The sequence below is a fragment of the Engraulis encrasicolus genome, chromosome 22, assembly GCF_034702125.1.
Source record: "Engraulis encrasicolus isolate BLACKSEA-1 chromosome 22, IST_EnEncr_1.0, whole genome shotgun sequence".
Lineage (NCBI taxonomy): Eukaryota > Metazoa > Chordata > Actinopteri > Clupeiformes > Engraulidae > Engraulis > Engraulis encrasicolus.
The window spans coordinates 21,684,661-21,695,158 of NC_085878.1; the positions used below are offsets into that span (position 1 = coordinate 21,684,661).

At 42.7% G+C, this 10,498-nt stretch overlaps 1 protein-coding gene across 4 annotated transcripts; it reads left to right on the top strand.

Moving 5' to 3' along the window:
- Positions 1–75: 75 nt before the first annotated feature.
- LOC134438352 (seipin-like) lies at positions 76–8,353 on the top strand. Of its 4 annotated transcripts, none has more exons than XR_010032557.1 (10): positions 76–219; positions 2,743–2,781; positions 3,770–4,029; positions 4,429–4,504; positions 4,817–4,960; positions 5,528–5,665; positions 6,280–6,377; positions 7,176–7,305; positions 7,553–7,671; positions 7,857–7,943. XR_010032557.1 is itself a non-coding variant. In XM_063187905.1 (10 exons), exons 3-10 carry the CDS (start codon positions 3,770–3,772, stop codon positions 8,144–8,146), a joined length of 1,260 nt encoding a protein of 419 aa, XP_063043975.1. In that variant the 5' UTR covers positions 76–219; positions 2,743–2,781; positions 3,745–3,769; the 3' UTR covers positions 8,147–8,353. The 4 variants fall into 4 exon arrangements, 3 of the variants coding, with proteins under 3 accessions (XP_063043975.1, XP_063043973.1, XP_063043976.1); XM_063187905.1 differs by having other exon boundaries at positions 3,745–4,029; positions 7,548–7,671; positions 7,857–8,353; XM_063187903.1 differs by having other exon boundaries at positions 7,548–7,671; positions 7,857–8,353.
- Positions 8,354–10,498: the final 2,145 nt, after the last annotated feature.

The window sequence follows — 10,498 nt, forward strand, 5'->3', positions numbered from 1 at the left end:
GGCCATTCCAGTTCCTTCTTTTTAAGCTGCTATGAAATCTACCCGGAGGACTCTCTCTCTCTGCGTGATCAGGCCATTGGACATGGTGCAGCAAAAGGCAGAGCAAGAGTGTGAAATCATTCCTTCTTGAATAGATGTCCTGAGCACAAGAGACTGGGACTGCCACTTCAACTCATCGGACAGGACACTACAATCACGGTGACGTTAGCAAAACTACGGGTAAGCTTCACCACTTAAGCAACATTCATGGTCACAGCAGCTGAGATAGAATCACTTGCTTTACGGCTACTTAGCTATATTATATTCTGCCATAGGTGCTTGTTTATGTTGACTTAAAATGGGCTAGTTCCAAAGTCTTGTGTTTATTCATTTCGTTTAACCCCTTAGCGCAGCACCTATGTTATAACCTTACTGTCACCAAAATTGTAATGTCTATGTCTTAATCTGTTACCTACGGCTCTTTGCACTATCATAGCAATGTTGCTATGATGTAGCTGAGTTTTTTTTTGTGGTTTTTTTTTGTTTTTTTTTTTGTTTTTTCTTTTTTCTTTTTTTTGTTTTTTTCATTCTTCATTCCAGACCCAGGGGGATCCATATCACATTAAAAAGACAGAGCATCACAACACAGTACATATCTTAAAAACAAAAAAACAAAACAAAAAAACAAACAAACAAAAACCTGGAACAACTGACAAAGAAAAAGAAGGGAAAAAAAAAACACACAGATATATCATAATTATCAAGTCATTGTCCCACATACAAGCATGCTCGCCAGTGATTCCACATGCTTGAGAAGAGTCTCACAGAGCTACATTTAGGGCTGGTCAGGACAGCAACTAGGGTGTTTTGTGACTCAGATGCCCTGCACATGAATTTATACATAAGATTACGCAGCACAGCTGCACAGGTAGGTACCCTAGCATTGACAAACATTTGGCTTGCACTTGACCTCCTAGGAATTCTGAGCAGCAGCCTCATGCTGTCATTGTATGCCACCATGAGTTTCCTCATGCTGCCCTGTTTGTAGTGGCACCACAGGTGTGCTGTATACAAGGGTGTACAGTATGCTTTAAAGAGTGAGATCTTGACCAACTCAGAGCACATACTAAATTTGCGGCACAACATGTTTGCTTGCACATACAGTTTCTGACGTTGCCTGTAGATATCGCCATCATCTGTCAAGTCATTTGCAATTATGTGGCCCAGATATTTGATCTCACTGCATTGAGAGAGTTTGGTGCCAGCCAGATAAAAAGCAGGGAAGGGTGATTGTTTGTCCTCTCTGCTCCTTATGATCATGATCTTACTCTTAGTAGCATTGTATTTTATATCACACTCTTCTCCATATTGTGAACATATGTTTAGTAACTGTTGCAGACCAGCAGTACATGGACTAAGTATAACCAAGTCATCTGCATACATTATGTGGTTAATTATTAGGTCACCAGCCCTACCGCCAGTTCCACACCTATTTAGGGACATAGACAAATCATTCATGTACACATTAAAAAGAAAAGGAGATAAAATTCCGCCCTGTCGGACACCATTAGTGACAAAGAATGGAGCAGAGGTCACATTCCCCCATCTCACCCTCATTGTCTGATGTGAGTACCAATAGACCAGTATTCTGGTTAAAAACCCAGGTACCCCATTTTCGGTCAGTTTTAAAAATAATTTCTTATGATTGATGCGGTCAAACGCCTTGGAAGCATCAATGAAACACATGAACATTGAAGTATTTTGTGCATTATATCTATGCAAGATTTCCTTTAAAACATATATACACAGGTCTGTGCCAAGTTTTTCCTTAAACCCAAACTGGTTGTCTGTAGTCCAGACATACTTCTTTATTCTATCCAGAAGCACTATTTCAAGTATTTTAGATAGGACACTTGCCAGGGCTATTGGCCTATAGTTGTCTGAGCTATTTATTTTCCCAACTTTATCTTTTATTACTGGTACCAGCACAACTGACAGCATGGAGTCAGGTAAGACTCCATGTACTAGTAGACCTGTGTAGCACATAGCCAACAGAGGACACAATTTCTGACCAGCATACTTGATGTGTTCTGCAGTAATATTGTCCAGACCGCATGACTTATTATCTTTTAGCTTCACCATTGCTTCCTGAACTTCAGCAGGAGTTACAATAACATCATTATTAAACTCAACATTATCCACTATAAATAAGTCACTTTTTACACAGTTTAGCAGCTCAGAATAACGTTGACGCCATAATTGTGAGATCTCTTCAAGCCCACTCACACCATCTATATTGGAGGGTAGAGGGGTTTTGCAATTATTAATAGATTTTATTTCTTTCCAAAAGTCATTAACATTATTCTTTTGTAGCTTCCTTGCTAAAGAATCAGCCCTCATAGTATTTTCATTCCTTTTAATGTAGCGTAGTGCACATTTAAACCGGGCATTTGTGCGTTTTTTGTCCTCAAACAGGGGGCCATGTCTACTTTTCCCTGCCTCAGCCCACTTTTTATTTTCAGCAAATAGGGAATAGGCCCGCCGGCGACCCTATCTGCAGTAAGAGGCTACATCAGGGTACACTATTATTTGTTACGTTGTATTATTATATAGTAGTAGAAGTAGTAGTAGTAGTAGTGTAGGTCTATTGGCCCATAGATATCTCTCTCTCTCTCTCTCTCTCTCTCTCTCTCTCTCTCTCTCTCTCTCTCTCTCTCTCTCTCTCTCTCTGACACTCACTGTGATAACCATGCCTTTCTGCAGGTTCTTTTTCACCAGAGCCCACATACTCAACGTTTTCAGGTAAGTCTGAGCACGAGGCCTATGACATATACTTTGTCTTTAGATAAGTACCACTCTCATCCTAGACAGGAAGAAACTGCACAAAAAACTTTCGAAAAGCTTTTTTTTTTAAAAAACACTCTGGTGCTCCTGTTTTTGGCTGTCTTTAGTTGCTGAAAAAGTGGTGTCAGAGCAACAGGATTTAGGACTACCATTTGTGAAGGTGGTTGATAGTCGTGATGTTGCCAGTCCAGTCACCCTGTCCAGTTTAATCGAGCCCGCTTCCACTATGGTATGGGCAAGAGAATGCACTAGCCAAAAAATGGCACAAGATATCCAGAGATCTCACAGAGGCTCCCCATTATATAATACATTGTGATGGAGATCTTGTGATGGACATCTTGTGATAGAGACTTTGTGAAGCTCAAATTACCAGGACAAGAGGCCATTTTTTTTCTCTCAAAATGTCCAGTTGAAAAACTTGGTGGCAAAGCAATGACACAATAGTCCTACAGTTGACAGAATGTTCCAGTGAGATAAGTGATGATATCAGCTATCTTGCTATTCTCAATAATATTTAGTTGAAGGATTCAGTTATGACTATGGATTTTCTGAATTGATAGACAAATAAAATCAAACTCAAAATTACAAGTCAGTCACATTTATGAAGAACTTTAAAACATTAGCTGATCAAAGTGGTGTTAGCAGCTCTGTAAAAACAATAGGCCTTATCACCATCATCATCATCATCATCATCATCATCATCATCATCATCATCATCATCATCATCATCATCATGATCATAAACCGTATCGATAAAATAATGAAAATCATTAAAATGAAAACTGATAATAAACATTATAATGATATTGATGAAAATCAATGTTTAAAAATAAGGGATAATAATATTCATAAAAATCCTAATCCTATTGTAATAATCATCCTAATCCGACTCATATGACTGTGTGCTGTTGGTGTGTGCAGTGTCTGATTTTTCTGTGTGTTGTAGATGGAGTTTGAGGGGGTTGATGCGGAGGAGCAGCCCAACGCAGCTGTGGAGCTGCTGGGGCAGGTGGAGGTGCTACTGGGTAGGCTGGCGGAGGCCCTCAGGCTGCTGGCCCTGCGTGCCCAGCAGAGGGCGCTGCAGCTGGCTGTGATGCTCTGCCTTCAGGTTTTGCTGCTCTGGGTGGCTGGCTTCCTCTACGGCAGCTTTTACTACACCTTCATGCCCAGACCCAGCTACTCCACACCTGTCCATTTCTATTACAGGTGAGCAGCATCTCTTCCTTCGTCTCTGCCTCTGCCTCTACCTCTGCCTCAGACTCTGTCTGTTTTGTCTGTCTGTCATTCTGTCTGCCTCTCTGCCTCTCTCTCTCTCTCTCTCTCTCTCTCTCTCTCTCTCTCTCTCTCTCTCTCTCTCTCTCTCTCTCTCTCTCTCTCTCTCTCTCTCACACACACACACACACACACACACGCGCGCACACACACACACACACACACACACACACCGTGCCATCAACTTTACCGGGCCTCATATATATGACCTGAACAAGTGTGTGTGTGTGTGTGTGTGTGTGTGTGTGTGTGTGTGTGTGTGTGTGTGTGTGTGTGTGTGTGTGTGTGTGTGTGTGTGTGTGTGTGTGTGTGTGTGTGTGTTGTACTCCACAGGGCAGACTGCCAGTTACCTGCTGTTTGTTCGTTTCCGATGGCCAACGTCTCTCTACTGAGTAAAGGCAGAGATCATGTATGGAAGTTCTCTCTCTTTTTCTCTCTCCCTCAATTGCTCTTGCACCCCCAGCCCCCCAGCCCCCCCCACACACACACACACACACACACAGTATGCATGCATATACTAGACTACATGCATAGGGTTACACAGTCTTTCTGTTGCTGTTGTGAAGCCAATTTGCGTTAGTCTTGTTGGTTTAGGACTTAACTTTAGGTTGATCCGGACTTGGTACAAGTCCATCTTAATAAATCCACCCGTCAGATCGATGTTCAGAAGTGATCACCTTATGAGGAAACAAAGCTAATCAATGTGTGTGGCGTCTCCTAGGTGATGACGTATGGACAGCCCTATCGGATCTCTCTTGAGCTGGAGATGCCTGAGTCACCAGCCAATCAGAATCTGGGGATGTTCATGGTCAAGATGACAACATACGGCAAAGACGACAGAACTATTAGAACCTCAGCACGTACAGTGAGTTTCTCTCTTTGCCTTTGTCGCAACACACAACGTGACATTGCGGTACAGCCTGTATAAATGCTGAATTATTTTCTCCACCTCATAACCCTTATGTCTCTCTCATCCTCTACACTTTATTTATTTAAATGTGCACTGTGTAATATGCTTAGCAATTTCTCTCCAGAATCCATGCTGCCCATTCACAAATGTCACCTTTCATGAATACCACCACCATCAAATTCTAAGTCTTCATTATAACTGTGAAAAGTCCACCTTCCGTACATGAAAAGGCGGATCTTCTCCATGTCAGCCATTTTGAATTTCTGGAATTTCCAGCTGCAAAACGTACTTTACTTTGGTATTATTACATATTTCTTTATTATTCAGTACAGATTCATGAAAAGGTAAAATTTGGCAATAGGCAGCACAGTTTCAATGAGCAGCATAGTTGCAATACCTACTCTGGCCACCATCCTACACAGTGCACCTGTAACTCTATTCCTCACTGTTGACTCCCTATTTTCTTTCTCACACATCTCTCTCTTTTCCACCCACCTCTCTCTCTCTCTCTCTCTCTCTCAGCAGAGCATGTTGCACTACCGCTCCTCTCTGCTGCAGTCGATGTCTACGGTCCTGCTCTCCCCTCTGCTGCTGACTGGAGCCTCTGAGCAGGAGCAGCTTGTTAGCATAGAGCTATTCTCCGATTACATAGAGGACACAGTGAGCAAAACACCTACTATACATATGCTATGCTCTCACACACTCACATACTGTACATGGGAATAGGCAAGCTTCTGGGGCAGTCTAAGAGGGTGTTGGGCTTGTAGTCTGAGGGTTGCCACCTCCATGACTGAGGTGCCCAGAGCATGGTATCGTCGGCCCGGCCACCCTGCTCCGTTCAGGGTGTCTATTGGGCTGCCACCTTGCATGGATTTTTTTGTGTTGTGTCACAATGACAATGGGATTTCCACCCGCTTTTATTCACCCTTTCAGACACCCATGTTGTATTTTCAGATTTATAGCACATATTGTATTTGCTTATTGTCTACATAAGCACTAATATTTATGTGATGTCTATTTATTCAGTGGCAATGTGTGTGTGTGTGTGTGTCTGTGTGTGTCTGTGTGCCTGTGTCTGTGTGTGTGTGTGTGTGTGTGTGTGTGTGTGTGTGTGTGTGTGTGTGTGTGTGTGCGTGCGTGCGTGCGTGCGCGCGTGCGTGCGTGCGTGCGTGCGTGCGTGTGTGTGTGTGAGTGCAGTCAACATTTATTAACCTGCACTAACATGTGTGTTATACTTATGGCCCCAATGGCACTAATGTGTTATGTGGTACCAGTATGTCCCCACTGCAGGTGCAGTGATTGAGCTTCGGTCTCAACAAGTGCAGGTGTATTCAGCTCATCTCTTTATACATGCACACTTCACCGGTATCAGGTACACAGATGCCACACTCACACACACACACACACACACACACACACACACACACACACACACACACACACACACACACACACACACACACGCGCGCGCTCTAACCGTATCTCACTCATTTCGTGAAGTATTCACGAAAAAAATAGATTCATTTTCGTGGTGCATTCACGTTATTGCCCGCCTTTCGTAAAGTCTTCACGAAAATAATAGATTAATTTTCACGCTGCCATTCACTTGAATTGCCCGACTGTTGCCTAGCGACCCACTAGTTTGATGCCCTTTCGGTAGCCTACCGTCACATGGTAATCAAACATTTCAAACAAGCAATTTAGGGTTAGGTTTAGGGTCAAGGTTAGGGTTAAGGTTAGGGTTAAGGTTAGGGTTAGGTTTAGGTTTAGGGTTAAGTAGGGTTAAGGTTAGGGTTAGGTTTAGGTTTAGGTTTAGGTTTAGGGGACATAAGGCGTAAGTACCGAAAGGGCGTCGAATTAGTGAGTCCCGAGTGTATCAGCAGTGTGAAAGGCGGGCAATAACGTGAATGCACCACGAAAATTAATCTATTATTTTCTTGAAGACTTTACGAAAGGCGTGAGATAGGGCTCCACACACACACACGCACACATACATTCTCACACACGCATACGCATGCATGCACACACACATATTTCATTCAATTATTCATTTCAATTCTGTGCGTGTGTGCGTGTGCGTGCGCGCGCGCGCGCGTGTGTGTGTGTGTGTGTGTGTGTGTGTGTGTGTGTGTGTGTGTGTGTGTGTGTGTGTGTGTGTGTGTGTGTGTAGATATGTGCTGTTCAACTTCCCAGTCCTGTCTGCTGTGGGGGGAGTGGCCAGTGCCTTCCTCTTCCTGTCCATCATCATCCTCATCGGCTCTGTGAAGAACAGCTTGAACACACAGATTTCAGGATCTCGGGTAAACTAGCATGCACGCGTGCACACACACACAGTATATACGGTAGTATAAGGAATAGAAAAGAACATTCACATGAATGTAGGCTACTGTACATGCAGAAATAGCATGTTAATCGTGCGTGCGTGCGTGCGTGCGTGCGTGAGTGTGTGTGTGTGTGTGTGTGTGTGTGTGTGTGTGTGTGTGTGTGTGTGTGTGTGTGTGTGTGTGTGTGTGTGTGTGTGTGTATGTGTGGTGTATTCAAGGTTAGACAGCATCATCAGATGCGGAACACCAGAGGGAACAGTCCCCTCAGTTCAGACCCTTCTGACATCACTGCAGGCCAATGGGAGAGTTGCCAAGGTGGACACATCATCAAAAAGGGCAAAGGTGAGGACACATGCTTCGTTTCTCACATCAGCATATGTTTTCATAAAGGAACACTGAAAGGGTGCACTGCTGAACAGATCCAACTGTTCCAAGACCCACCATCTCCCCCTGGTGTCAATAAGCATGTATTGCACTTCCTTGAATGCAGTAGTAGAAAAATCATTTTTTTTCTATTATTTACACAGAGAAGGCAAGTCACCTCACCAACCCCCCATCTCGATCCAATGATCCAACTGTAGAAGCATGCAATGTGATGGAAGAGTCCATTCCTGAGGGAGCGGGTGAAACTGAACTGAAGCCAATGAAGGGAGGCTCTATTCACACAGGGGTTTCTCATCCAAACCGTGATGCAGCAACAGAGGATGACCAACAGATGGCACACAGGAATGAGACCAAAATAGAGGGATCCTCCGCCACCCCTGAGCCCCTCTCTCCCTCAGAGGAACAACCAAGCACTGACTGTGTTGTTTCCTGATTTCATTTATCCACACACACACACGCACACGCACACGCACACACACACACACAAACACACACACACACACACACACACATGCACACACACACACACATACACACATACACGCACACTAAAACACACAATGACACACTGTTACACACATGTACCTTATCACCTGAATACATTAGATACCTTGCACAAATATGGCATACTATGGCATGGTATGTCACACACACACACACACACACACACACACACACACACACACACACACACACACACACACACACACACACACACACACACACACACACACACACACACACACACACACACACACACACACACACAAAGTAGCATTTTGTCCATATTACTAGGTTACACACACACAGAGACACACACAGACAAACACACACACACACACATAGACACGCGTTTGCACGCACATGCGTGCACACACACACACACATACGCACGCATGCACGCACACACACACACACACACACACTTGACGACAAACTATATCTAGAATTTCAAAAGGCATGAAAACATTCCATGAGTAGTCACTATTAGAAAGAGAAAATTGTGCAGAGAAAAGTGATGGGAAGGTTTGTGTTTGTGTTGCGGGCTCTGTTTGTGGGTTGTGTTTGTGGAGACATGGTTATAGAAATGAACAAAGCACTGGGCGTGTTATCTACTGAACACCACCACAGCTGATACAGTAAGTGATTTATCATGAGGAATGGCTGACACCAAATAGCGTTAGTTAATTTCATTTTTTCCATGCGAACAATTACACTATATAACAGTTAAAGTAAGATTACCCACACCCTATGAATTAAATATTTTAATGTCATGTTTTATTGATGATTTTCTCTGCGCTGTATTGTTGTTTTGTCTGTTGGACAATTGTATTATGCTTACATCTGTCCAGACTGCAGGGCCTTGTCCTGGGCCCAATGCTGTTTGTTTGATATAACTCATATGCAAAGAAGTCAAATGTTCCTGAATATACAGTTATCCTGAACTTTGATTAAACTTCTCATGTCCAGAAAGACTGATGTTGTCTACCCTCCAAACACAGAGCGTGCGCCAGTGGAATGTGGAAAATAATGCTAGAATTTGCATTAATTTCCATGAGTGTACACAACACATGACAAATACACACGCACACGCACACACACACACACACATTCTCTCTGTCCTTCACAGAAACAATAATTTGTTTATGTCATGACCAGAAACCGGTATTCACGCAAACGTCCTTCATAATTTGGTTGAAGACTAACATTTGATGGAAAAGAAATTAAATATTGATTGTGTAACATTTGTAGGTGTCCATTATCAGATCATGTCTCTTTATTATGTATTTTTAATGAATATCAGGGCTTGGCACTGGCACCTGCCAACTGGTAAAACCTGGCTGTGGCTAGTAATACTTTCATTGAAAGTCTTTCAATGTCACTAAATTTGGCTGACAGCTTATTCCTTATACATACATATAATCGTAGCCTATATTTTGTTGTTTGACCCTTGTGTATCAATTGTGTATTTAAGAAAATGCTCAGTAACTCAGCTTCAATTTGCTTGATATATTTGTAGAAAGCTATACTCAAATCTTGTGTTAGCACCTCACCTTCTGAGGTTATATGTACACTATCATGATAAAGAAAAAAAAACACTCAAATCTGTGGCTAGTGGAATACCTGAATGGCTAGTGACTGTGGAAAAGCACTAGCAACAGTGGCCGATGGGTGAAAAAGTTAATGTCAAGCCTTGATGAATATGTAGGCCTATACGATCAACCAGGCCCGTCACTAGGTTTGAGAGACAGGTGAGGCTTAGCCCCAGAGGAAGAAAATGCCGAAATTTTTTCAGCTCACCTGCTGAGGTTCTGTCTATGAATTCATTATTTTGAGAGCAAAGAAATCTTGCACACTGTCCATTCCACCAACAAACTTTAATACATTTTTTCAGTTATCCGACCTTCTTCATGTTGTATTAAAATGGAGAGTGTGCAGGTTTTCTTTAGACTTGAATGACAACCCTACTGGGATAATATCCTACGCACCTGCCCACCTACAGAGGTGTGCAAAAGCGTCCTCTTGAACAATTATTTTAAGAGCACCATACCGATTTTTAAGCACTAGTTACAGTGATTTTATTTTTAAATTCACATTATAATGAACATTCCTTATATGTAAGCTAAACAAAACATTTCAAAATGTTTCAACTGATGAATATTATGTACGGAAGTTAAAATGATTAGATACAAATGCAGAGGAACTTTAAGGAGTTACTAACTACGCGTCTCCAGGAGAAGCAGTGGTCAGGAAGCGATTCATTCAAACAGGTTCCTTACTTGGA

Excerpts from the sequence above, each read along its gene's own strand:
- LOC134438352 (XM_063187905.1), top strand. The coding sequence starts at position 3,770 with ATGGAGTTTGAGGGGGTTGATGCGGAGGAGCAGCCCAACGCAGCTGTG. Across the intron at positions 6,378-7,175 it reads GCACACTTCACCGGTATCAG|ATATGTGCTGTTCAACTTCC; the intron begins GTACACAGATGC and ends GTGTGTGTGTAG. Across the intron at positions 7,672-7,856 it reads CATCATCAAAAAGGGCAAAG|AGAAGGCAAGTCACCTCACC; the intron begins GTGAGGACACAT and ends TTATTTACACAG.